This window comes from Phycomyces blakesleeanus, assembly GCF_001638985.1.
Source record: "Phycomyces blakesleeanus NRRL 1555(-) unplaced genomic scaffold PHYBLscaffold_31, whole genome shotgun sequence".
In the NCBI taxonomy this organism is placed as follows: domain Eukaryota; kingdom Fungi; phylum Mucoromycota; class Mucoromycetes; order Mucorales; family Phycomycetaceae; genus Phycomyces; species Phycomyces blakesleeanus.
The window spans coordinates 500121-528040 of NW_017265188.1; the positions used below are offsets into that span (position 1 = coordinate 500121).

The window sequence follows — 27920 nt, forward strand, 5'->3', positions numbered from 1 at the left end:
TTATATCTATATTTGTAATTGTAATTGTACTTGTAATTGTACTTGTATATAAATGGATTTATAAAAGGAGAAACCAATATAATTATCAAATCTGCTTTTATTTGATTTTTGCTTCTTCTTTCTGTTCTTCTTCTGTTACTGCTATTTTTTAATTACCTTTACCTTTACCTTTCTTTATATCACAATGAAGATTCACACTATAGTCCTTGGTGAATACGGAACTCCTCCTACCACTTTCTGTCTTTACCAATTCCGTACACCACTCACTCCTCCACTTACCTCCCCACCCACATCAAGCGTTCGTCACAGCATGGACAAATACAGCAACAACATCGACTTTTTCTGCATCAAAGACCTCACCACTCTCTTCTTTCACTCCATATCTCATCTTAACGACCTCTTACTTCAATTGTATCGCGAACATTCGAGCTACTTCTGCAAGGACTCGACCGGAAAGAGCTATCTCATGGCAACTGCCGTAGCAGAGCTAGCCACAAAACTACATATGCCTCTCCTCGCCGACCTCTGCCGTCAAGACCAGCAGCACTGGTCAACCGAGACAACTCAGTCACTTCTCAAGTCTATTCCAGGACTGCACCCCCAATCACCTGTTGTGGTCGAGACGATGTTTGCCCCAATGCGTTTAGACGGGCACGAGTCCTTCTTTGTGTCTCGGCATCTAGGGGCCAAGATGATCGAGGTTCAATCACCTGTCATCCGACTCTCACCACCCTCAGATCCCCACCTCAAACCACGCGAATTGCCATTTAACCCTACTGTTGAAAGGTAATTATTATGTTAATTATGTTAATTCTATAAATATAAATATAAATATCAAAAAGTATTAGAAATTGCTTTTTTGGTGTGTGTTTTATTGTGAGATTCATTGTTTGCGGGTGTTTGACTGGTACTACATTAGCCAGTGTTAAAAAAGGATTGGGAAGTCGGGCGATCTTTGAGCTTTACCCATTGAGGGCTATATTTTGTGTGCCATTTGACTCATCGTGGTGGGTATTACCCACTCCTTTTTTTCCTTATTTGACCTATAGTCGCCTGTCATCATCACCAGCAGCACTATCATCATCAGCATCAACATCAACATCAAAATCAACATTATCTCAGTCAGACCACCCCACCAAACGACGCCATCTTGCCCTCCAAGACACGGAAGAGCACCCCTCCTCATCTGTATTCTCAAACACCCTCCCGAAACCATCAAACCTCCTCTTGAAAAGACTTGCTCCAAAACACGGTCAGAAAGCCCCAAATCTAATGATCTTCACGCCTTCGTATGACCAAACCAACACCGCCATTCACTCTGCGCCCCTTCGTGCTCACCCCACCACCCCGCATCATCTCTTGACCGAACAACGCAAACGAAAACTAACCCAAAAGACACCTCCACATCCTTCTACAGCTGCTGCATCGACTGCACCATGGCCACAACAGCAATCCAGTGCTATTGGAGCCGATTTTCCTAGTCCACCTATCGTACCCTCCCAGCAACCACCAACACCCCAACCTCAAGTTCAATCACAATCACAATCACAACCACAATCACAATCACAGCAACAACCACCTACACAACCATCAACTGCACGATTACTACACCCTGCTTCTGCTCGGCTACGTCCCACTATAGGAACACCATCCACAGCAACAAGCATGTCATATCCTTCAACCAAACTAACCGCGAAACAGCAGTTTCTCCAGCCATTTGAGCTCTTACACGACACACTTGAACAAACAAAGGTACTCAAGACCACCCTAGACGATCAGATCCGCCGCTCGGCTACCCTGTTGCAGGGTTTGCCATCCGCCTCAACTGTAGAGAGTCTAGTACGACGACAGGTCCAAGACTACTATCAGACCATCTCATTTAAGGATCAAGTAGAAGAATGTCGAGAGCGAGTCATGGCTCTTGAACAACGGGTCCGAAGTTCGCCTCTAAAAGAAGTAATTGCTGAACGGGAAGAGCGGATAGAACCATCAGAGAGCATGTTCGAGCTCATGAAGCGACTGGATTACCTTGAACAAAAGATCGACCAACGCCAAGCATAAAACTAAAAACTAAAAGCTAAAAGCTGAAAACTGAAAAAGAAATCAGCCTTCCCTTTCTCCTTTTACAACTTACCTTACATACTTCATTAGCTCAACCTAAACTTAATCATCCATTCCATCCATTTATCCATCTATTCACACAAACACATTTACATATTTACCTTTCAAAATATAATACTTCTTTTTAATTTTTTTTTGTTTAAAGCAAAAAAAAAAAAGGCAAAACCATCACCAGAAACCACAGTTAACTTATCTATACATTTATGTCCCTTTTAAATTCTTCTTCTTCCCTGGACCAAGTCATCAATATACATAAAAAGATTTATTTAAAATAACCAAAAAAAAAAAGAAAAGAAAAGAAAGGAAAAATGTATCAAACAAACATGGTTTAGAACCAATCGGTATCCTCCTATAAAATTCCAAATATACATATGTACATAGACAGACGTATTTAATGTTAGTTATTAGGTGTGCTAAAGAAGTACACGTTGTTTTGACTTACAGTAACAGTGGTATTGCCATAGCGATCGGTTTCCGTAACTAAATAAATATAATAAAAAGGGATATTAAGCACATAATCCAATCACAACTTTAATTTGATGAATTTATAGATAGATAATCTAACCTGTAGTCTCATCGCGGAACCATCCGTCATCCTTTTGAACAATAGTTTGGTCTCCATATTGATCTACCAAGCAGTAAGATTATATATATTGTATATTAATATATGCGTGTATTTATATGTATCCAATTATCAGCAACCACATTTGCAATAATCACTTTCCCACGCACAGCAATACACAAATATATATATATATATATATACACAAAGAGCATAGGCGCGTATTGGATTCATCTTTACCTGTAGTAACAATGGTTTCTTTGTCATGGCCAAACCATCCGCCATCTTCCTTGATAACAGTAGTAGTAGTACCACCATCTCCTCCACCGTTATCGTATCCTCCGTTGTCATATCCATATCCACCACTTGCAGGAGGAGGAGGAGGAGGAGCACCATACTCTCCTCCACCTCCATATCCTCCACCTCCACCTCCGCCATAACCTTGGTCTATTAAAAAATAAATTAAATAAGTTTATGGGTAGTTAAGTTTGTATTCCACGTCATATATATATATACACACACAAAGAAAAGAAAAGAAGAGAAAAGAAATGCACTTACTCATGTGCTCCTGTTGACGCTGCTCTTGCTCAAGACGATCCATACGTTCGTTCTGATCGTTTTCGTGACCGACAAATTCGCTGATAGCAAATCCAGCCAGACCTACAGCTGCAGCACCAGCAACCACCTTTGTGGCCGTAGACATACCGGGTTTTGATGCTGTGGGTGGCACGGGTGCTCCTCCAACACCGGGAGGTCGAGGGTATCCCCCGCCAGGGCCTTGCTGGGGTGGGGCGCCGTAAGGACTCTGACCATATCTAGGTGCGCCGCCATATCCACCGCTCTCACCCTGAGTAGGTGGAGGAGGATAGCCGTTGTTTCCACGGTTGGGCTGGTTAGGTGGCTGGGATTGGGGAGAACCGTATCCACCATACGACTGGCTCTGTCCAGGAGGACCTGGAGGACCTGGAGGACCGGGTGGTGCGCCATAGCCACCAGGGGAGCCATAGGCTTGTCTGTTGGGAGGAGCTGGAGGAGTGCCGTAGCCGCTACCACCATAAGGTGATCCAGAAGGTGGGCCAGGTGGTGCCCCATAAGGTGGTTGAGGAGAATGACCGCCGCCGCCGTTATAGGATGGCTGAGGGGGATAGGATGGCTGCTGAGGAGGGTATGATGGCTGCTGAGGAGGATATGATGGCTGCTGAGGAGGATATGAAGGTTGCTGAGGAGGATATGAAGGTTGCTGGGGACTACCATAGCCACCATAAGGTTGCTGCTGAGGTGGCGCAGGAGGTTGGCCGTATCCACCATAAGGCTGTTGTTGTTGTTGTTGTTGTTGTTGAGGTGGTGCAGGAGGCTGACCGTAGCCACCATAGGCTGGTTGCTGAGGTGCAGAAGGTGGGGCACCGTATCCGCCATATCCACTGTTGTTACGTGGGTCTTCCCAGCTGGTCTTTTGTGTGTTGTGGTCAATGTAGTAGCTAGAAAACAAGAGCACAAACAAGAGAGACAGAGGTTTCTTTAGACAGTCGCTCATACCATCTACATACTACCACTACTAATAATAATTTCTTGGCATTCTAGTTAATTCTAGTTAATCTCTTACTATCTGCCTTCGGGAGTTTGTCGGGCTTCCCATCCTATTTAATATAGATAGATAGATATACAGTGGATAAATTTTAATTTATTATGTATGTATTAATAATAATAATAATAATAATAATAATTGGATAATAAAAGCAAAAAAGCAAAAAAAAAAAAAGGTACAATTTAATTGATTGTTGAATTGTAAGGTATCTTTTCTGAGCTGTGTTGCTATGGGTTATCTGGCGTGCTATTAAATTTACCTTGAGGTAGTGGACCGGACATGTAGGGCTTAATAACAAAAAAGATATAAAGATAAAAGAAGGGAAAAGAGGAGTAAAAGAAAGGGTTTGTGGCGAGTGGGGAAAGGTGTTTATAAACGCAGTCTCACGGCACTCCAAATATAGCATTTACTGTCTTCTATTTTATTTTATTTTATTTTATTTTATCCTCCTCCCTATTAAATCTTTACAATTGCCTCGCACTCCTGTAATATTTATATTTATATTTTATATAGATAATTGTTTATAGTTGCACCCCCTCGCTTAGCTATCATTTTCAATTATTTACTTTTATCTATATTTATTGTTGTTATTGGAATATCTCTACCTGTAGTCCGTATTCTTTATATAAGCAAGATAAAATCGCGATAAACCTTAACCCACATATATATTTATATATATGGTACTCAAGATATGCAACCAATTAACATACAAGGTGTCGCATTATGCAAATTCACAGAAAGAGCACAGTTAATGGTCACTGATGCTTCCAACTTCTGTGCTCGCAAAGTCCGTGTTGACATGGTAGTCTTCTGGAGCATGAGTCTCTACTAGATTAGGGTTTGTACGGGATCGGAGTGTTCCATATAATTCACGCCACTGCGCCGGCCGTTGCTTGCAGGAAAAAAAAAGAGAGAGAAAGAAAGAGGTATGGCAGCTCAGAATCTCAAGCTGGACCAAATGAAATTCCGAATAGCCTTGCTGGATGGGAGAGGAAGAGTGAAGAAACCCAAGGGAGTAGATGTAGGTATATTTGAGATTCCTGAGGTAATATGTTAGAGTCGAGTATTGAAACCTGAGTGGGAATAAGTTATATGACACGGAGTAATGCTGAGAAAATAATAGAAAAAAAAAGCTGAAATTAGGTAGACATGAAGATCAGACTCCACCCCTGGAAAAGAATAATCCAGCCAACGGTAGTGGTTGCATCGGGGGGTGTTACAGAACTGGCAAACGGTAAATCGTAAATCGTAAAATGTCCACATAAAAGGAAGAATAATGGCTGAAAATGTGTATCAAATTTAACAACAGAGGAAGATCATCAATACTCTAAATTAAGGCAAGAATGGTAAAGAGGTCATAAATGTAAATATATTTATTATTTATTATAGTCAAAATAAAGAGAGAAAATGAAAATAAAAAGAAAAAGGGAAATGGAGGATAGAATGGGTAAAAAGTAAGGGTAATGGTAAGGTGAAGGTGAAGTTATGAGAGGAGATGAAGGTGACGATGGAGAGAGAGAAAGAGAGAGAGAGAGAGAGAGAGAGGGAAATTTGATGAGAATTATGATAAAATAAAAATAAAATAGAAAACCTCTTCCTCCTCCTCCCACGCAAGGCATTTTTCTTATTCACTTTTTTTTTGTTTGCTGTTTTTCATATACATTTTGGTCTGTGTCCTTTGCCTGTGATTGTTTGCTATGTTCCTCTTTAGTTTCTTTCTCTATTTGTTCTTTTCTTCTAAGTAGATTTGGTTGTCATGAGCTGCTCAATACGATGACCTTGCAACTGTTTAATTTATTTAAATTAATAAATTTGTTAGAAAGTAAGACTCCTCGGGCGTGTGTATTTTCACTTACAAAGGCAGGCAAATACGTGTCAATCGCTTGCTGACGGGGTTCTGGTGCCTCAAATTGACTCTCGTCCAATGAGACCGGATCTAATAAAAGTGTTTCCCCGCTACTAACACGGGACGCCACAGTCTTAAGGATGTCATGGCCAATAGGATCCTTTTATATGCATGGGTACAAAGGTTGAATTCACAAAAATCAAATGTTTACAATCCTGAACAATTTTTCTTCTTTTTTTTCTTATTCTTCAAAAACACAATATATATATATATATATGCACATTTCATACCTCATAGTCTGCCACGCTGTATTGTTGAATAAGTTTCTGGACTTGGATAGGTGAAAGAATCCAACAGACATCAAAAATGATTCGAATATCCTCCTGAGTAGTTTTCTTCAATTGGAGTAATTTAGCAGCTTGGGATACATGTTCCAAAGGAAGTGTACAATCGGTGTGTTGGTGAGACCGGCACCATTCTTCAAGTCGATTGGCATTGTATTGAATTTGCATAGCTAAAAGGTTGTTTGTACACAGAAAAATAAATAAATACATATGTCAAAATTATCTGTGTATGTGTGTGTGTGTGTCTTTGGTTATCTTTTTTTTTAAAAAAAATAATAATGTCATGATACGTTACCTCTCTTCCAAGAGTTGAATCCACGGCGCATCACCATGTCATTAAATGCACATACTCCAATGTATTTAAATACTTCCATGAAGAGTTGCTCAACCACAAAGTTATCAACTTGGAAGCACACCAATGTACGATCCAACTTTGTCAGCACAGATGTCAAATCGTCCATCGAGCTCTTGGCACGACCGGTGTCAGGGGTAATAAATCCAGGCAACGATTGGTTCTCGACAACAGCCGAGACCATTCTTGATACCTTGCGTTTACTCTCACGGGAAATATGTCCATAGATCTTGGACTGGGCCAACGCTAACTTTGCGTTGATTTTGACCGTACTTTGCTGGTTCACAGCGATCTCGGCAGAATCAGACTGCGCATTGTTTCCCAGGATGCACACAAGTTCTTGGATATTTGTCAACCAAAAGGCACATGCTATTGTAGCTTCCTCATCATGAAGACCCTACAAAGATTTAATATTTCCACAAACAAACAGACAAAGTTAGCATTAAGAACCAAATATATAAAAAAAAAACCAAGGGGGAGCAAGTAGTAGGATTATCTTCTTTACCAGACAATGCTTCTGAATGGTCTCAACGATGGAATCTAGTAAACGTTCGGCTGCAAGTCTATCAAATGCCAAATGTTGTATGATATATTGACCAATGCAATGGGCAGGGAATACAATTTCCTTGCGCTCCTTGGTTTGGCCATCAAACGGAATAGCAAGTTTGGTGACAAGTGCGTCCAACATATCCTGTAAGAAGCCCTCTTCATCCATAAACTCCCACTTTTGATCCCTTGGCTTTGCAACCTCTCCAACTCGCAGCTGGTTGACGGCTAAATCTCCACCACCAGCAGAAATATCATTATGTCGGTTGGCTGTCGAAAGGGGAGTACTGGTAGTCGACTGAGATCGTGTCTTCTGAGAAGGCTGGCTGTGGTGCAACGTAGATGAAAGCTGAGATCGGAGAGCAGCGATTTGTTGTTTCAAAACCGTGACATCTGGTGCCTGACCAGTTTGGACCACTGTTTCTGAAACTTGTTTAAGCTTGGCCACTTCCTGTTTTTGGCGGATGAGTTCCTGACTAAGCTGAGCAATAGCCTGATCCTGCCCCTTGATCTTCTGAAGAGAGTTTGTATAATCCTGCTGAAGACGCTCGCGTTCCTGTTGGAGAGCTGCCCACTGGCTATCGACATCGCTCGGCTTGCCAACCACATTCTCGAGGTCCTTGGCTTTCGAGCCCAGGATGTCATATTGCTCGATCCATGCCTTGACACGTGCTTCAAGCGCCGTAGTCTTGGTCTTGAGCATCGTCTTTTCTTCCTTTTGATGGTTCAGACTCTGGGTCAGCTCGTTCACCTTGTGCTCGAGCTTATAGGACACCTCCTTGAAGTGGCTCACTGAACGAGCCTCAGCGCGGATTTCTGCAAGTTGTTTACGAGCCATTCGGCGACGGACACACGCCTGAATAGAAATCACATGGTTACGTCGAGCTTGGTATTTCTTGCGTACAACCCTGTTTTTTTTTGGTTAGATTTCACACGCACAAAAATAAGATAGATATAGATCAACAGTGTGAAGTGTGAGATTTACGCCTTTGTAATTATAATTGTAATTGTAATCATTATTGTTATTGTTATTGTTATTGCTATTATTTTTGGGGCGTAGGCTTATTATTGATACTTTACCATCCACGAAGCATGCGCTGAATAGTTGTGGCTGCATTGTGTTCACGGATCAATGCAAACCTTTTCCTGGCCACCAAAGCTCTGACAGCTGAAAGCCCAAAAAGAAAAAGAGAAAAAAGAAAGTTATGGTTATTAGAGTGTGAAAATGATATGTAATATATATATATATATATACGTGAAAAGTATAAGAAACTTACAGGCCTGGAGCTGAACTACAAATGCAAGTTGTCTCTTATGCTTCACTCGAGCCAAGTGACCACGCCAGTACTTTTGAAGCACTACTACAGCCTTTTCTTTACGCAAGGTAATCAGATTCTGGGCAGCAACCTTTTGGCGTGCGAGTTGTTGGAGCTTGAGTATAAACTCCTTGGTACGAAGATATTGGATGCGGGCAATAAATCTTCTGGCATTCTTCTGTACCAACGTTGCGCATGCGTTCCATCGATCTGATCTCAACTTTTCCATATATGCCAACTACACCAAAGTATATGCATAATTTATACGTGGATTGAATATTATTATTATTTTTTGACCGTCTTGAAATGTGTAGAATATTTATCTATATTTTTTTCTTACCTGTCCAGCACGGAAGAAAATCTTGGTGAGACCAACTTGGTATTTATCCTTGTCTTTGATGTGGGTATCTAAAATTACGCTGCACAGTTTACGAATATCTGGTTTGGTGGCAGGATCCCAATGAGATGAATTTACGAGAGCATAATATCTATTTGTATATACAACCAGTTAATTTATTGGCTTCTTAGCCAGCACATACATATTGCTATTGTTATTGTTATTGTTATTTCGCGTCAAGCAAAAACAAATTACCTGTCTGCAAAATCTGCGAATGTCCAGCGAGATGGGTATCCTGCACAACTGATACGGATTGTTTCTAATACACCACATGCACGAAGCTGAGAGAGAACCATGTTTGGCTCGAATGCCCACGCCTGCTTGGCTTCATTGGGTTTGATACAGCGGATATAATGTACATTGGTGTGTTTAATGGTGTCCATCAAATTAATCAAAGACAGCTAGGAAATAAGAAAATAAAAAACAAGTAAGTATAAATTATCATCTAGTAAATGTACACATCTTTTTGTGTAAAAGTGTTTCTTTTTCTTGTAAGCATCCATGGAATTTTTGATTGATTTTATTACCTTGAATATAGAACCAAGGGTACTCTTTTTTGCAGCAGCGTTATTGGACTTCTTTTGGGTTTCGACCTAACATTTTTTTTTTTGCAATTAGTAACATTACAAATTATCCCAAACTCTCCCATACTACTTAATATTTGCTACTCATCCTTTCTTTATATATATATGTGTGTGTGTCTTATTATTATTTTTACTAAAGAATATAGAGAGATTTCAACATACCACTACTGGTGAACTTGCAGCAATGGCAGCAGCAGCAGTTTGCATCATTGTCGATAAGAATGAGAATTCTGTCTTTTGTAAAAGGGCAAGGTGCTCTTCAGGTACGGTGTCCTTGTTCTTTTCCAAGAATCCTTCAGCCTCATACTGTACATCATGAGCATAATGTACCACAGTGAAAGCATTGTTTGAGAAACGAGGTTTCTTAAAGTAATCCTGATAAGGAGGATTGCTAAAGGTCGAATAGAGCTTATTGCAGAACCCTTGGTCAGTGCCAGATGGAAGACGAGACTCTTCATCAAGCAGAGACAAGACACCCATCTTGTTCTCGATCATCTCAATACACTTTTGGTTGTCGGCAAACTCGATAAACTTCCAGTCGATCTCTTCACGGACATACTCCTCTTGCTCCAATTTGAATACATGTTGATTGAACTATAACACTAACAAGTCAGATCCCAATCCCTTTTTTTTCCCCATTCTCCTTTTCTCCTCTATATTTTTTTATATATGATTTTAATTCTAATTTTTTTTAGCCCCTCTTTTTCTTTAAAAATAAAAAGGGTGCATGCAGTAGTTCCCATGCACTCTAAATTTATTACTATACTTTTGTGTTGGCACTTTTACCTGTTGCTGCAACTTTTCGTTGGCATAGTTGATGCAAAACTGTTCAAACGAGTTCTTTTGGAAATGCTCGAATCCATAAATATCTAGCACACCAATAAACGCAGTGACACTGTCAGGATCCGGGCACGACAGACTATCGTTGACAATTGCCACCAGCCAATCAAACAGATATGCATAAATGTACTTTGCGACCGAATCTCTGACGACCTGTGCCTGGGTTGTAGAAAGATTGGTCACGATTTTCTCGGAACGAGTGATTATTTGCTTGCGAATGATCCACTTGCGGAACTCGGCCAGCGGAATACCCAGCAGACGGGTGGCCAATACAAGAGATGGCTCATCTTCGGCCAGGGATGCATCTCCTCGACCGCCGATTTCCATATTACCAAGATGTAACAATGCAGCCAACAAGCGGAAGATGTCCCATTGTGTCTCTTTGGTCACGCCGATCTTTTCCAATGAAGACTGGGTCAATTCAAACTCTTCGATATCGTCTACACCAGGAATCACTCCAGATCCACTTTGATTAAGATAGTTGAATGCCGTCCAGTCCTTGATTCCGAGTCTTTCCCGTTCAGCCTCAGGTGCGCCTGCACACAGTTGGTAGAAGATGTGGTAATTACGCTCGATCTGGGGTTGGAAGACAAGGCGCGAACGTTCCAGCAAGTAGGTTCTGACCTTGGCACCAACAATGTTGTATTGTTTATCGAATTGGATCTAAAGGTTTTATATATATATATATATATATATATATATATATGGTCAATTGTTAAGCACAATGTACGCTTTCATTTTTTTTAAAGAAACAACTCTCTGCTTTTTCGTACAAAACATTCACCCCACACAAGGCCGTGTATGTGTGTATGGAGATATCTTTACCTCTATGTATTTTCCAAAGCGAGAACTGTTGTCGTTACGTGTGGTCTTTGCATTACCAAACGCTTCCATGATCGGATTGGTGGCCAAGATTTGTTCTTCTACTTCAGTCATACTTCCCGAACTGTCCTTTGCCACCTTTCCGGCCGTTTCCTTGTCATCGGCAGTTGCAAAGTACCGCATGATGTACTTTGCGCTCACAGTCTTACCAGCACCACTCTCTCCAGAAACAACGATTGTCTGGTTTGTCTTTTCGCGGATCATACACCGGTAGGCGTCTTCGGATATGGCAAACAGATGTGGTTCAAGTTCTCCTCGGCGTTTTCCAGAGTATTGTTGAATCACCTGAGGTTCGTACAGGGGAACGCGTGCAAAAGGGTTTGCGGCGATTAGAACGATGCCAGAGTAAGTATATATATTACGCTGAAGGTAACGAATACGAATCGTGTTCAGGACTATTGGTAATAAGATTTATTTGCATTGGTTTGATGCCTTGATGTGAGTATGTATATATGTATGTATGTATGTATGTATGCGTACCTGAGGGTTCGTTGAGATAACTGAGGTTAGTCAAGTCGTCAATATCTTCCATCTTGGGAGGGTTTCTTAAAGGGGGTAGGGTGTTGCCCTTGTGTTTGTCAAGTTCTGTCAGGGATCCCTCGAATACATGTTCCTAAATAAAACAAGGCATCAATAAATAAATAAATACACATTATATTATAATAATTTTAATTGTTTTATTTATTATTATTTAGTGTTTTTGTGGTTTTGTGGTTTTGTGATTTACTCTAGTAGGGTCTTGGTCATTCGTGAAAATCATCTTGACAGTGTTTCCAACAGTTTCATTTGACTCGACAGATGCAGAAACCCAGCCATCTTGGTCATCTGTAAACCATGCCTGGGTACCTTTGGTGTACACTTGCAACAGCTGTGTCAAGTGTGATGATGCCATGCAAGAAATGTGAGTAGAAAATAAATAAATATAAAAAGAAAGAAAGAAAGAAAGAAAGAAAAAAGAAAAAGAAGAAGAAGACGACGAGAAAAAGAAGGGAAGTAAGAAGAAAGTAAAAGCAAAGTCCGAGTTGGATTGAAAGTAGGGATTTTAAACACACTCGTGTTGAATAAATCACAGTCAGATTCCTTGATTTCTAGTCCCGAATAAACTACATATCAACTTCTTTATGCTATATCTTCTAAAGAACTCGACTGAATAAAGTGAAACCTCGCTTTATTATAGATATAAGCATATATTTTATAAAAAAATAACAATAGAAGATAAGGATAGATTTTAATATGTTATGTGGTTCCCAGAAGCTTCTATCACTGCCCGGATTCTATCTGGCATACTCGCTACAAGAGTACGAAGAAGCCCTGGATCAAATCTCTCCCACTCCTGAAGAATGCAAGCCTTGGGCTCTTCAACATTATTTATAGAGACCTTTCTCTCTTAAACATTGGCTTTTAGGGCATGCCAGACGTGCTCGATCGGGTTCAAACCCGGACTTTGCGATGGCCAGTAGTCAAAGCGTTTAATTTCCCAACGGTTTTTCCACCACGTCGTATAAGACCCAGTATGGCAACTAGCACCATCTTCTTGAAATATAAACATAATTTTCTGCTCACCATCCGATTTCTTATACCAGGAATTGAAGTCCTTAGATAAACAATTGACATATGCGTCTTGGTCTATAAAGCCTTCGAGAAACGATAATGGGCCAAGCCCACCAGCCCAGAAAAACCCCACACCATCCTTGGACCTTTTCCATACTTCTCTGTTTTTAGTGTATGACGTTCCTGATATTTCTCTCTTCGCTTACGAATTACGGCTGGATCATAATCATTGGGCCTTCAGCATAAACCTCGGCTAATCTGACCACACCATCCTACTCCAGTCCTCAGTCCCAAAGCTGGCTCTAGCTTTGGCCCAACGCAGCCGGTTCTTCTTCTGTTCTCGGGTTAAGTTTGGCTTCGAAACAGGGGTGTAAGAACAACAAAAACAAAAAACTTTCAGTCTTGAGGTGTCGGATAACTGTATATCTATAGATGATGACACCAGCAGCTGCCAGATTCCTTTGATGATATGCATAACTCTCAAAAAGGTTACGCCTCACGCTCAAGCAAAGACTTGCAACGTATGTGACACTGAGCTTCTTTGGTCTCCCAGGCCTGGTCTTTGGTTTTGCAGTACTAGTTTTTCTTTTCTTTTCACAACGTTTGATAGCGGTGTTGATTGTCGTTCGAGGGAAACCCATGTGGTTTGCAATCTCAGTTGGGGTATTTTTTTTTTATTTTTACTTTTTTGGTTTTATATAGCTAAATAATACTGCTACGTTCAAGCTCTGACGGTTCACATCTTTTTGAGGGACTTTGTTTGTTCGTTTATTTCTTGATGACATGAGTGATCTAGTTTTAAGAAAAGATTCTGCAAAAGGAAAAGAAATATGATGTACTCAAAAAGAGGTGTATTTCTGGGGAGGTGACGATGTTTTATTCCGTCGGAGTGTATTTATATACATTTACATTTACATGTATAAAGGGGCATAATATGTTGTTAGGCTCATACAGCACGCAGCCTTACAGTACATCATCCCGTTTGGCTTAAATACACTTGACTTGTGTATTATTCTTTTTGTCTAACTACAAACTGTCAATCTATCAAACTCGATCTATACAAGGCTCTCTTTATATTATATTATATTATATTATATTATATTATATTATATTATATTAGATTTTATTTTATTAAGAAAACACAAATAAATATTTCGATGTACAAATATTTAGATTACACAATCAGGTTCAACGGAACATGCGCAAGTAAGCCAGGAAAAGAGCGCCTGCACCAGTAATGGTACCTGAAAAGAAAAATAGCCATACATATAAGATTTAGTTTGATAAATATATACCAAAACACACACACACACACACACATCATGCCAAAACCAATACCAAAAAGAAACCAACTCTCCACTACCTTTACTACCATATAAATAATACCCTTACCGATCATGTACTGAAGAATTTGGAATTTGATAGCTTCCATCTGTGTACGCAAGCCTGCGATTTCACTCTCGATCCGGGTGTCAGTTTCCTTGATTTTGATTTCCTGAGCACTTGCTTCATCCCGGATCCGGCCCTTTTCGAGGTTAAGATCCAACCGAACATTGGCCTGAGTGCGCGTAATTTCCTCTCGCAGCTTCTGTCGCAGCTTCTCGATCTCACCCTGGAGCCGTTCATTTTCGGCATGCATCATTGAAAAATCGTTCTTCTCGAGCAACTGGACCTCTGACTTGAGGTGGGCAAAATCCACCTTGTATGTGTAAACAGTCTTTGTACAATCCAATTGAACACAATCAAGTGTGTGTACATATAAAATACGATTATAATGTCAAACGAGATGAAGGATTTGGAAAAAAAAAAGAGAGAGAGTGTGTGTGTGTGTGATATATATATATATATATAAAGCAAAAAACAAAACAAAAAACAAAAACAAAAAAAAGCTAATTAGGTAACTACGAACATGGTGATGAGTGTGTGCATAATAATTATTTTTTAAGGATTTTTACCTTTTCTTGCTCTGCTTTGGTCACCATGGCTTTGCTGAGGTCTGTCATGCTTTGATGTCAAACGAGTTAATATATATATATATATATATTGTTGTTATTACTTTGATCATGGCATTTACCTTTCTGAAATAACTTGACGAACTGATCGCATGATGGCTTCACTTTGTTCTCTTGAGAATCCTTCATTCTCAAGTCGTTCGACAAATTTGAATGTATCGAAATGGTATTGCGATAATGGTTGGGTAAATTGGAAACGTGGATTGGTGTGTTGAAGTTGGTGGCGAGCAACTGTTCAAAAGAAATGACCAATATGATTACGTTTTGTAAGAGAATTTACATTTATATGTATATACAAAAGGTTGTTTCTATTTATTGGCTTACGCTTGAGAAGTGTAGAGCGTATCATTTTGAGGGGGATGGGACTGGCCCTCTCTCTTTCTCTCTCGCACTTTGGTTCTTTTTTTTTAAAAAAAAAAAATCCAAACTTTCCCCCCTTCCTTTCTACTTCCCCTTTTCTCTCCCTCTCCCCTTCTTCCAGTCCAGTGGGGTAATGTCTAAACGAGTGACTGCTGTATGTACCTGAGGAAAATCTAAAACATCCCTTGGGACAATCAAACCTACACACTAAAAAGTGATATAGAAGAACACGATAAAAATAAGATTAATAAATTCCTAAATTAAATCAATTGATGTCCTAGTATTCTGTTGCAGGAACAAATAGACTTTTTTGAAAGTATAAAATTATAACCACCAAAATACTTATTGGTGGTGAAATTAATATATAATGAAAATGGAAGGAAAATAAGCTATAAGATAATTTGGTAAGAATATTAAAAAAAAAAAAAGGTATTTCACATAACAGAGTACAGAATATTAGAATATGAATAAATAATGAAATTGAAACATCTTCTCCTAGTCAAATGGTTTGATTAAGAGAAAGCCTGGATTGGATACAAATGACTTTCTTGGATACTTGTCTGAATGCAGTATGAATAAAAATAAAATAAAATATATATTACTTGATGATCTATCTATAATTGTCTATTATATTCAATAATGTACATGTATACATGAGATTGGTTTTCAGACAAAAAAAAAATGAAAGGATAGAGAACGAACAAAGTTTCTTTCTTTCTTTCTTTCTCTTTTCCTTTTGTCTCTTCATTTCGTTTCATTTTTGTTTCGTCTCGGTAAGTCTCGGTAAGCTTCGTTTCGTCTCAGAGCCTGTCACACGCGGACCGGAATTTCCACAAGTACTAAAGAAGAACAAGGTAAATCCCGGAAGATTCCTTGCAGTGTTACAGGAAAAGTAAGCTGTAAAGAGAGAGAGATAGATAGATAGAGGAGGGAGATATAGTTTAGTGTTTATTCCCCTATTGATACATCAGAAGAATACAAGAGGCCTTTTCTCTTTCTCTTTCTCTTCTTCTTTCTTTTGGTAGTATGGTCCTTACGGTAAGTATTGCATGTTTGCACAATGAAAGAAGAAGTTTGTAATAAACCAAATTTAATATCAATAATAATAATTTACTCAGAGTACGGATGATATCAATAATCCTGGTCAAGGGTCTAGCGATCATTCAGCTCAAAATGTGCTGTCATTGATCTTTAAGCAGCTGGAAAATCTCAACACCAAATTAGACAACCATCAGGCCACACTTCAAAGACTCTTGCTAGATCAGCAACACAGGCAGTCACAAGACAAATGCTTGGCTCATTCCGTCCATGAATTGAGAGCCGATATGCAACTGTTACGAGAAGCCAGTGTCATGTTTGGTACTGGAACCAAGTATCTGCCGTCTACTCTGGCACAATCATCGATATCACCATTAGTATCAGTATCAGTATCAGTATCAGAATCAGAATCAGAATCACCGTCAGTAGCTGATTTGCCTCTGGATCTGCCAGTCCCAACCTCTCCTGTATGGATCCAGCAACCCACAAAGAAAAGTATCTACTCGCTCAGCAGAGACATCGTTACTGTTACTGATCTCTGGCGCGAATGGTCTGTTGGGCTCTCGGATGCTATGCCGTCCGTAATTGAGCTCAACAAAACCAAGGGGTCTTCTTGGAGAAGCATTGCAAAAGGTAATGATACGTATAACATATATTGTATGCATGTTTGATAACATGTATCTGTCTACAGAGCGACAGTTTTACTCTAGGAGATTGATAATTGTCAACAAAATATACAAAGTTAAACAGACAACCAATTGTTCAATTGAAGAGGCAGTCGGGGCTGTTGAACTATTGAGAACCGAGATGAAGTGGTCGCTTAGTAGATTGACAAAAGAACTAAAAAAAATCGGCAACACAATAGCAATATCAATAGCAATAAGATTAACAATAAGTGCAAATGAGATATCAAATACATATACACATATTAATAAATGGTTCAATTTTTTTTTAAAAAAAAAATGCTTTGTTCGGCATTCGGCGCCTGGAATTAATGTCAATTATTTGTCTGGTCACAAATATATCACATCTTTCTTTTGGCTTTGTTTCTTCTTCTTCTTTTTCATCTTCTTGTTAATATATACTTATTATATTGTTTGATAAATGGCATGCTTATTGTGTCCCAAATGTGCACATAATTGAATATAGTAATTATCAAGAGATCAAAACAAAAAAAAATGAAAAATAAAATAGAATAGAATACCAAAGAGTAGAATACCTTGATTCATTCAAATCAATGCCTATAGTAATATTTATATTTATATTTTATAAATCTTTTTTTTTTGGCAGTAATGGTATAATACAGATGGCGTTTATTTTCGTTCTATAAAAGGACATCAAATGTGTAGTACTACAGCCACGCGATTGTACAAGTGGTAATACACTTGACCATATATATATATATATATATAAAAGCCTTCCTACCCCACCTATCGATCATTATTTACACAGTAAAGATGAAAGAGAATTATTTATATTATATAATGTATATTGAAATAATAGGACCCATAGGAAATTTCTTTATATTATTATTATTATTGGTTATTAAATATATATATAAAAATATATAAATAAAAGTTGGGGTTTGTAGAGCAGATTGGCATGAGTCGCAACTCTCGTGTAAATTTACTTATTTAATCATCCTGTTGGGTTAGGAAACGATTATCAATTCCAGTTTAATAACGACTTACATGTAGATGATAACTAGGATCGTCAAAAGGCAAGTGAATGTACTAGATTCAACCAAACAATAAATTATTTTGGATTCTATTTAACAATTTTATCCTACAGGTCAATAATTACTTTGGATTGGTGTGGTGTCCTTTGGTCTTTTGAAATCTCATGCCACAAATAACAAAGCTGTGTATTCATAAAGAAAGAGAGAAAGAGGTTATCTTTTACTGCTATTGGCATTCAAAATTTCAATAATAGACAATGTAGACAATGTAGACTCTATTACTTTTGACATCATCTTTTGTTTATTTCTTTTTGGGTCCAAGTACGACGGCAGAACTAGCAACATTGTTCTAGACTCTGATGCTTCAATGTGGATATTTTTGACAGTAAATTTTAATTAACACAATATCAATAACTAATGAACTAGGAGGAGCTATTGCAGTTGTACTATTGGAGTAAGGTTTGAATTGACGAGCTTGTTCTTTCCATCTTAATCTTTGTTGTCTTATTGTGTGTATATATGTATATTTGACACCTTGTCTACAGTCATCAAACTGTACCAGATCAAGAAAGAAGTAATTAGAACTGATTCAAAGCTGAATAGACTTTTTTTTTATTTCCTTTTTTTGAACTGTAGTAAAGTTCATCTCCGAAATATACACACACATTGTGAGAGTGGGAAAGAGAGTGTGAGAGATAAAGATATATATATATATATGTGTGTGTGTGCGTGTGACAGGCAAGACAAGACAAGACATAATAGGCTGGTCAAATGATAGACTGACAAAGAAGCAAGGACCCCAGACAAATCGATTGTCGTGCACGTCCAGTAAATATTATATATAGAATATAGTTATGTAGATATATTAGAAACATACAGTTGGGGTGGACAGCCCTAAAAAAGTTCAAAATAAATTTAGCCAATAATTTTAATTTATGGCTGACCGCACCTTTTAAATATATATGTATTCAAAAGAAAAGGTTTAATACTTGAATCAAGTACTCATAATACCATCTCTAGTATCTCATTGCATGTTTTTCTCAGTCTGGCTTCCTGTTATACATCTCTTTCATCAGTAATGTCGTAATCATTAGCGAAACATAGCTATGGAGTACGTAATTCAGTTTCCCCTTTTTATTTTATTTAGTTGTCAGGTGCAAAACAGTTGGCATTATTGAGGTGGATCTATAAAACTTTTAATTCAGGTATTTCCTTGCGACGAGGTGGTATCTCGATTATCGATTAGCTCCAGTTTGGAGAAACTCTTGGTCATGTCGAATTGAAGATTCCAAAAATCGCTTTGTTTATATATATATAATCTTTAGATCAAAGTACCTAGTTTTATTCACTCAGTATAACGCACATAATCACGTTTTGCGTTTGTCTCCTTTATATGGATATTCTAACAACAGAAACAATATTTCTGTTGCCTTGTAAAAAAAAAAACAAAAAAAAAAGTTATTGAAAACACAGATCCCTGAGACAACAAATTCTTGCTCTCCTTTTTTTTTTATATTTATTTTCGAGCGCCATGATTTCTAAAAGAAACAATATATATATATGAAATTAGTTAATTAATTTTTATTTTATTTTATTGGCTAATGAGATTGATTTTGATTGGCTGCGACATTGCTTGTTGGATTCAATGTACATTTTAGATATTTTTGTATATAAAAAAAAAAAAAAAAAACTACGAAAATATCAATAGGCCGTATCACTATTTCGTGTGATAGGCGCGGAAATGGGTTAAATCATAAGCTACAGAAAAGATTCAAAGAAGGACGGGAAATGGCCGTGTTTGGTCAAGACGGTGGCTGTACACAAAAAAAAACCTTTTTTTTTTCTTTTTTGTATTTTCCTTAGTAGCACGTGAAAGTAGCCAAGGTGGGTTTCACATGGCAAAAGCCAAAAACGATCCTCACCAAAAATAAAAAATAAAAAATAAAAATCCCCAGCCATTTTTGTTTCTCTTTCTCTTTCACTTCTTCTTCTTCTTTCACTTCTTGTCTCTTTACAAACTCGCACGCACGTTACATATTATAAATATATAAAAAGAACACTATCCATTCTTCTGTTACTTTTACTTTTTAAATAAATAAATATAAATTATTATTATTTTTTTGATGGCGACCCACACCTCACCGTTGTCTATCAACGACCTTTGCAATGCACCTGAGCAAGAAGTCTCATCTGCCGCCTCGACCGCCTCGACCACCTCGACCAAATCATCTTTCTCGTCTGTTGCTTCTACACCTTCGTCTCTGATAGCCATCGACCAGCAGGACCCAGACGTCCAGCTAGCTGTAGAGGCCTTGGGAAGCATGGCCCGCGGCATGACTCTTGAGCCAAAGCCAATCATTTCAATCTCAAACTACTCTGCACCCTCGACCACACCTTCCTCCCCACTCCCCACTCCCACCTCGACTTCAACCTCGACCAATTTCCCCTTTCCAGCCGAGTGGAGTCACAACCCCGACGATCCAAAGAACAACAAGGATTTCATGCATCGCATGTCCAACCTACCGATCGTCAACTCTGCGCTCAGAGTCTATGAGAGTTCAAAGGCATCGAGTTCATACGTAAAGTATGGTGCTGAGATGGTTGAATCAATCGCTGCCCCAATCTATGACAAGGTTGGCCGCAGAGTTCTGTCCAATGTAGACACCTGGGGATGCCGTCAGCTTGATCGATTTGAAGAAAAGTATTCTGCGCCTCCACATCCAGCACAAACACTTGTAGATACAGACGAAGATGGTCCCACAATGGCAGCCCACGCCTTGGCGCGTGCAACCATCAGCGATCATCACGAGCAACAGCGCGACGGACTCAGACGACGAAGAGATGACCCACGTGAAGATCCTTGTAAGACAAAAAAAAAGATAATAATAAAGACTCCCTTTTCTATATTTTACACACACACAGAAGAAGAAGAATACTTATTTTCTAATCTGTATATATTCAAATAGACACCAAGGCTCGTTCTCGTTCATGCTCTCGTTCGACATCACCTCATCGGCCTTATACACTTGCAAAGACCGTCGTTCGACACCGTACAAATGCCGTTCCTCGTAGTCGATGGCAACAAATTGTGGCCCAGGCTGGATCAGCTGCAGGTACGACTGCTGCAGTTGTGAGTGAAGAATCAATGAAGTGCTTGCGATACTGCCTCAGCTGGCTGGAGTACGCTGTCCAGCACATTGATCAGCAGATGAACCTTCTCCGCAATTTCCTTGTTTCACTTGCCTCAAAAGACTCGTCCTCTTCAATATTACCATCACAATCCCAATCCCAATCACAATCACAATCAGCAGCATCTGGGCCAAACACAGTCGCTGCCATGTCTTCATCTTCAGCAGCCACACTTGCTGCAATCAAGAAAGAGATGGTCGACACCTTACGCAAGGTTGTCGAGGTCGTGAGCCGATACGCAGGATCTGGTCTTCCAGAACAAGCCAAGGCCAGTGTGCGTGCCTTTATCCTGGCCTTACCTGGCCGATGGGCTGTCCTCAACACATCCACAACCGTGTCACCCTCGGCCTCGCCTGCAATCAACCCCCACACACCATCGCATGTCCAGGACACATCAATCAAGCTGCTCAACTTTGGTGGCGAGTCTATTGAGATGCTTCATTCGGTCGCGACCGTCTTCTCAGACACGATCGACAGAGCCGAGATCTGGCTTGATCGCCTCCGGGTTGTAGGTGTTTCCCAAGCCCAGTCTCACATGGACATCGTCCGTGAACAATCACAGCACGAACATTGTCCAAAGACTGAGCGCATGGACATGAGCTAAGCTACAAAAAAGAAAGAAAGAAAGAAAACAAAAATACTATTATTATTTTTATTTTTATTATTATTATTTTTATTATTATTATATCCCACCCACATTTGCATCAACAACATTGACACACAAACATACACTATATATATATATATATATATACATTTTCTCTGTTATCTATCTAGTCTGTACCTGTTTCATTCTGTCTGTGTGTCTTTGTATCTGTCTGTTTACCTACTTCTTCTACTTCTTCTACTTCTTTATTATTTTGTACATGGTCAGCTTGTGTGAGTGTTAGGAAAAAAAAAGTGTTTATAGTTTTATAACCTACTCTCTCTCTCTCTCAATCTTTTTATTCTTTCTTCATCTCACCCCATTCATCTTTCCTTTTATATATCTTATCTTTTTTTTTTTTTACTCGAGCACTGGTCTTGTTCATGTACACTAAAATTCATTCTACTCTCTCTTTTTTTTTTTAATATTTTTATTTCATCTGGTCTTGTACACAATTATAATTTACAATACGCACAATATACATTTTGTACAAAATAAAAAAATAAATAAAAAAAATAATAATCTGCTGTTCATCACGCTACTTTCTTTTTCTTTCTTGTATACAAAAATGTAGAGTGAAATTACATCAGAGAACAAAATAGGAACATTTTATACATAAAAATAATAATAGTTAATGCTATATTTTGTTTTCTTTCAATCGAATGAATCACCAGTCATTTATATGTGTATTTAATAAATAGATTAATTAATTAATTGATTAATAGATTAATAGATTAATATAATTATTATTTATTACCAACAAAAATGGTCGAATTTTGTCCCTGCGAATCTACTCAACAACGTTCCCCTCTTCGTCATAATCAACACAACCACGGCTCATTCGCTCTCTTACCTCTCCAACATCGAGCCGGCGGCCATGTGACAATGTTCAGACTAGAGAATGGTGCAATCTGCAAAGCAATGACCACCAAAGAACAACGCTTTTTTGAAGTTCTGCAGTGCAATTTGCCGTGTCAAGTCTTTATGCCCCGCTACATGGGAGTCATCCGAATCATCTATTGTCCCCAACCAGAGATTGCCCTTGAACAGGACCGTCAGCGACTAGAGGCCCTGTTTTCTTCGACTTGCAATCACAACAGACCAACCACGCCGGCTGTACCTGAACACCAGGTTGTGTTTCGGGATCCCTGTCTTGCGTCTCCTATCTCACTTGCTCTTCCAATAATTGATAACAACAATAATATTACCACTACACCAGCATCAGATTCTGATCCTAATCCTAATCTTAATACAACTACAGTCACAACCAAAGGCATGGAGGAATTTATTGTAATGGAGGATTTGACAGTAGGGCTGGAGAAGCCGTGTGTTTTGGATCTAAAGATGGGAACAAGGCAGCACGGTGTGTATTGTTCGGCTGCTAAACAAGCCAGCCAAACCCTCAAATGTTTAGAATCTACCAGCAAAATTCTTGGGGTACGAATATGTGGTGCTCAGGTAAAACAATAATAGTAGTAAGATCAGACAGAATCTTTGAAAACTAACTGTAAGAATTATGAAAATAAAATTGAATTCAATATATAATACAGGTTTTCAAACCTGCGACAAATAGTTATGAGTTTCAAGACAAATACAAAGGTCGGTTACTGACACCAACGACATTCCGGCACACTCTTTACACATTCCTTCACGATGGCACTCGGGCCCTTACAGACCTGGCACGGATTCTTATTGACAAACTCAAGCAGCTGGCCTGCGTGGTTGGTCAACTGCCGGGCTACAGATTCTATGGCTCTAGTCTACTGGTGGTTTATGACGGAGCCCACCCTTCCACAATTGATGTGCGCATCATTGACTTTACCCACTGCGTCACTCAAGACGAACTTGTCCATCCACCAATACCCATGACACACCCACCTGAAGACTCTGTGGATGAGCCCGATCATGGATATTTACTCGGTCTCAAGACGCTTTTAGAAATACTTGAAGCAATGGTCGTTTCTGACTCGCATTGATTTCATTTCTTGTATATGTATAATACAATATAGAATATACATCTTTGTGTTTGTGTTTGTGTGTGTAGGTATCTTGATTATTATTCTTATTTTGAAATCACTCTTTTCTCCCACACTTTTGTGTTTTGCTTGCTTAATATGTCTGATCCGAACACAAGCAGTCAAGGCAAAATAAACTCTAAAATCATATACTCAATATAAATGTAACCATCCCACAAAATAATCGTGTGTGTAAAAATCAAACTGAATAATATTTTATAGTTTATATTTAACCCATCTCACACAATTTGTATCGTACATGACATCCATATATTTATTCTCTTTCTATGCCTTTTTTTATTTTATTTTACCCCTTTCCATATTTGGTAATCCAAAAAGAGTCAAATAAGCACACTGCATACTTGCAAACTACTGCATGCTCTCATACTTGCACGTTGCCACTCCGACAAGATGAAATTTTGTCCCTTCCCCAAGAAATACTTTATTCTTTCTTTTGCTTTTGATCACACCTTATTTTAGTTTCCTTTTTCCTTCTTCTTCTTCTTCTTCTTCTTCTGCAGAACCATTTTCTTGTTTCTTACAACTGAATGTCTCGTGCCATCAAAATATAGATAATTGTGCATATCATCTGTGGACCAAGACGCGTATGTTAACCAACTGTCCAAAGAACGTCATTTATTTATTTATTTCAAGTGGCCTGTAATATTAATGATATCAGTTTTTGCTCTATTTCCAACCTTTAAAAATACGCTCGCACTATAGCAACTAAATGAGCATTTCCCTAAATGTGACTTGATATACTTCAAAGCTACCCAAGCTATCTATCTAGCCAAAGAAAACAAACATTTTTACTATATATTTTATCACCATTTTTTGTTTTTAAAAAAAAAATTACATTACATTTATTTGATTTATCTATCAGCACATCATTGATAGAAATAATCTTTGAATAGCCAATGGATTAACTTTGCCATGTAGCTTAAAATTTATCCTTTCTTAAAGAAAGGGCAAAATACAAAAAAAGTCCAAAAAAAAATAAAGACAAGCAAAGATTTATGTGTTTTTTTTTAAAAGTTTTTTTTTATTATTATTATTTTACAAAAAGATGTTTTCTAATTTTAAAGTGTAGATCCTTGGGTTAAATGAACAAGATTGAACACAAAGAGAGTTGCAGAAAATCTAAAGATATTTCAGAAAAACAAAAGCGTTAGCTGAAGATATTCTTATAAATCCAAAAACAATAAATAAAAAAAAATTTATATAAAGTGGATATCGATCAGACCCGAAAGATGTTAATTTGGGCAACATTGCTGAGCTAGCCTGGGAGTTAGGCGATGCCTATTTCATCACGAAAATATCCACCAAAGAAGAAAACTATATATCTAAAGAGATGTTTTTGATTTAATACTTGCCTTATTCGTTAAACCAAAGGAATATTTAGTCCTAAAGATTTAAATGATTAAAAGAGAGAAAGGGAAAGGGATCGATGATAAAGAAAGAAAGAGGAGACAAGAATAGAGCAAGTATTTATATTAAAAAAAAAAAAAACCCCCCAGAAGAAAAATTTATTTTTTTTTATTTCCTTATTATTTTTACCGAATAAATAAATTAAAATAAAAAGTCACAATAATTTTTTTTTCCTCTCTTTTTCTGACAGTCTCATTTTTTTTTTTTTTTTAAAATTTTCTTCTAGAATAAATTTTTATATATACATATATTATAAAATATATAATACACTATGTAAAACCAATTGACTGATATTGGTATCAAGTCAAGTCAAGTCAAGGATAATGAAAATAATTGAGCTTCATGTGATTAATATCCAAAGGAGACAATCATTGTATACAAAAAAAAAAAAGTCTTTTTTATTATCAAAGCCTATTTTTGTGGCTGATGGTAACTTTTTAAAATACTTGTAATGAATCTAAACAGACTCTTCTTGTCGTTAATTATCAGCCTTGGAACATTATGCAAAAAAAAAAAAAAATCCAAGATCCAAGATCCAAGATATAGGATTCAGTAAACTGTATGCTGTCTATGATGTTGTTGTTACTTTGAACCAAAGAACAAGAATGGTTTTCCGGGAAATTTTCAAAAAAATAAATCAAAGTATTATTTTGTTAGATCAATGATTGCCATGTTAATAAGAGTAATACTAATGCTAATCATGAATATTTAGGCCATACTTTTCTTCTTTAAAAAAAATCTGGTTGAAAGTATTATAGAAAGTAGCTTTGGTACAGATTAATTCAATGTGCTTGAGATCTAATATAGAAAATTATAGGTTCATTGTACCAGTCACCATATAAAAATAAGAATTGAAAGGAAATGGCTTTATGACAGCTGTAGAGTCTATTGATTGGATTTTTTTTTTGGTACAAATCTCAATTTGGTACCGATACACTTTAATATCATATATAATTATATGCATGGTAATATATTGGTCTTGAGAATTTTTGTTGTTGTTGCTATGGTTTCTTATTTATTAATACTATATATTACATGTTTTTCTTCTTCTTCTTCTTTACTTTATTCATCCCGCAATCTCAAGCCAGCTCTCAATTCGGCTGTCAATGGGCCGTCAGATTCACATCTGGGACATTTGCACTGGAACATATAACTCTTGTTCAGATAATTGACTCTGGTTTCCTTGTTCCACCGAGGGTTCACATAGGTCTCGAAAAGCTGTTCACCCTTGCGCAAATCACGCACTGCACGAACTGCCAATTTGTATTGGGTCTGGCCAGGGAATTCGATGCACACGTTTGGCGAGCAGCTATGGTTGATGTGCGACTGGACCATGTACATTCCACCGCTCTGGTTGTTGATGTTGAATTTGCCAAGGTAGTTCAAGAACGTGTCTTCGTCCTCAAAGAGCTTCTTGGCCAGATCTTCAGGCAAAGGTTTGGTGATCTTGCATTTCTTGGCAGGTGGGTTATAAGCCTTTGCCAATAAAGATCTTGCTTTTGCCCACAACTCACGAGTAGGATGTTCCTACATGAATTTATTTTTATTCAGTATATATATTATTTGGTTTTACTGTTGCTTACCATGAAAATCCACTCGGTCTCCTTGGCCTGACGCTCGGCCTGGTTGACAGTTGCAAACGCATCGTAGTGAGCCAAGACAGTGTCGAGCTCGCCACGCTGGTTGGCCAGGATGATATGGGCGTACATGCGGGCTACAGCCATTGGTGCTGACCAGGACTCGCCTTCACAGAAGTTGAGGAACGGGCGGATGGCAGGGTTCAAGTGGGTGCACTCGAGCGGGTGGAAGGTTTCCCAGGCGTGCGAGCGGCATGCCTTGCTGCAGTAAGTCAAATTGCAGTGGCTGCAGTGGATCGAGAGCACGCTGGAGCGCAACAGAGGCTTCACACACATACCACACGCATTGCCCTGTCGAGCCATCGAGAATCCTTCCCATGAAGGGAAGTAGGCAAACGGCAATTCCTGGAAGATGATTTCGTCCTTTGCAATATCACGGGCAGCAAACAAACCTATCGATCAATAAATTAAATAAATAAATAAATCATCAATTGACTCTTATACTCATCACTATCACAAGTAGAATTAACTTACCCTTGCCAGTAACGCGATCTACCATCTTGGCCTACATATAATATATACAATTAATTTAATTTAATTTAATTTAATTTAATTTATTTTGCTTTGCTTTGCTTTGATTTGATTTGATTTAATATGGTGCTGTTGCTAATATTATTATTGTTATCATTTTTTTTTTTTTTACATACAACAATGTTTGGTGAGATAGAGGCAATATCGAGAGTTGGGTCAATGTATGAAACGGGGACTGAAGGGTCGTCTTCAACACCACTCTTCTTCACAACAGGCTCGGTTTGGGTCAAACCCTGGGCTTGCATGACCTTCTTTACACGCTTCTCCGACACAGCCCACTTTGGCTCTTTCTCGGCCAACTTGGCAGCAATCTTCTTGATTCCATACTCAGGAAAGTCAATCTTTAATTGCTTGACAGCATTGACAAGAGAATCCTCGGGTGGTGTAATGAGGTCGGTCATGGTAATAATAATTTTTTTTTATTTTTTTTTTTTGTGTCTGTCGTTTTATTAAATGTGTT

The 27920-nt window shown here is 38.3% G+C and overlaps 8 protein-coding genes across 8 annotated transcripts; 3 read left to right on the plus strand and 5 right to left on the minus strand.

The window, feature by feature from the left end:
- Positions 1 to 2365: 2365 nt before the first annotated feature.
- PHYBLDRAFT_160494 (hypothetical protein) lies at positions 2366 to 3274 on the minus strand. The gene is made up of 5 exons (XM_018434186.1): positions 3242 to 3274; positions 2924 to 3130; positions 2687 to 2749; positions 2564 to 2601; positions 2366 to 2470 (listed from the first exon to the last, which is right to left on the minus strand). Exons 1-5 carry the CDS (start codon positions 3243 to 3245, stop codon positions 2450 to 2452), a joined length of 333 nt encoding a protein of 110 aa, XP_018285261.1. The 5' UTR covers positions 3246 to 3274; the 3' UTR covers positions 2366 to 2449.
- Positions 3275 to 5616: 2342 nt separating this feature from the next.
- On the minus strand, positions 5617 to 12267 carry PHYBLDRAFT_137096 (hypothetical protein; the record flags this gene model as incomplete). The annotated part of the gene is made up of 15 exons (XM_018429833.1): positions 5617 to 6053; positions 6125 to 6274; positions 6405 to 6628; positions 6754 to 7207; positions 7316 to 8264; positions 8437 to 8524; positions 8634 to 8910; positions 9013 to 9160; positions 9265 to 9470; positions 9597 to 9662; positions 9819 to 10247; positions 10440 to 11156; positions 11319 to 11770; positions 11856 to 11988; positions 12103 to 12267. 15 exons carry the CDS (start codon positions 12265 to 12267, stop codon positions 6006 to 6008), a joined length of 4506 nt encoding a protein of 1501 aa, XP_018285262.1. The 3' UTR covers positions 5617 to 6005.
- Positions 12268 to 12603: 336 nt separating this feature from the next.
- PHYBLDRAFT_67357 (hypothetical protein) lies at positions 12604 to 13567 on the minus strand (the record flags this gene model as incomplete). Its single annotated transcript, XM_018441784.1, has 3 exons — positions 12604 to 12729; positions 12769 to 13087; positions 13245 to 13567. The coding sequence occupies 3 exons, from the start codon at positions 13565 to 13567 to the stop codon at positions 12604 to 12606; spliced, it is 768 nt and encodes a 255-aa protein (XP_018285263.1).
- Positions 13568 to 14114: 547 nt separating this feature from the next.
- On the minus strand, positions 14115 to 15104 carry PHYBLDRAFT_118695 (hypothetical protein; the record flags this gene model as incomplete). The annotated part of the gene is made up of 4 exons (XM_018428647.1): positions 14115 to 14170; positions 14319 to 14643; positions 14882 to 14930; positions 15001 to 15104. Coding segments are annotated over 4 exons (534 nt in total), but the record flags the coding sequence as incomplete, so codon positions are not given.
- Positions 15105 to 15837: 733 nt separating this feature from the next.
- Positions 15838 to 17974, plus strand: PHYBLDRAFT_174608 (hypothetical protein; the record flags this gene model as incomplete). The annotated part of the gene is made up of 6 exons (XM_018437291.1): positions 15838 to 15867; positions 16087 to 16190; positions 16324 to 16336; positions 16417 to 16969; positions 17028 to 17159; positions 17928 to 17974. 6 exons carry the CDS (start codon positions 15838 to 15840, stop codon positions 17972 to 17974), a joined length of 879 nt encoding a protein of 292 aa, XP_018285265.1.
- A 2064-nt stretch (positions 17975 to 20038) lies between these two features.
- Positions 20039 to 21912, plus strand: PHYBLDRAFT_189153 (hypothetical protein). The gene is made up of 2 exons (XM_018439612.1): positions 20039 to 20876; positions 20981 to 21912. Exons 1-2 carry the CDS (start codon positions 20138 to 20140, stop codon positions 21805 to 21807), a joined length of 1566 nt encoding a protein of 521 aa, XP_018285266.1. The 5' UTR covers positions 20039 to 20137; the 3' UTR covers positions 21808 to 21912.
- A 494-nt stretch (positions 21913 to 22406) lies between these two features.
- PHYBLDRAFT_78772 (hypothetical protein) lies at positions 22407 to 24019 on the plus strand. The gene is made up of 2 exons (XM_018443388.1): positions 22407 to 23307; positions 23400 to 24019. Exons 1-2 carry the CDS (start codon positions 22615 to 22617, stop codon positions 23823 to 23825), a joined length of 1119 nt encoding a protein of 372 aa, XP_018285267.1. The 5' UTR covers positions 22407 to 22614; the 3' UTR covers positions 23826 to 24019.
- Positions 24020 to 26405: 2386 nt separating this feature from the next.
- Positions 26406 to 27846, minus strand: PHYBLDRAFT_98969 (C2H2-type zinc finger transcription factor; the record flags this gene model as incomplete). The annotated part of the gene is made up of 4 exons (XM_018444079.1): positions 26406 to 26819; positions 26876 to 27321; positions 27404 to 27434; positions 27577 to 27846. Coding segments are annotated over 4 exons (1161 nt in total), but the record flags the coding sequence as incomplete, so codon positions are not given.
- Between the last annotated feature and the right edge of the window lie 74 nt (positions 27847 to 27920).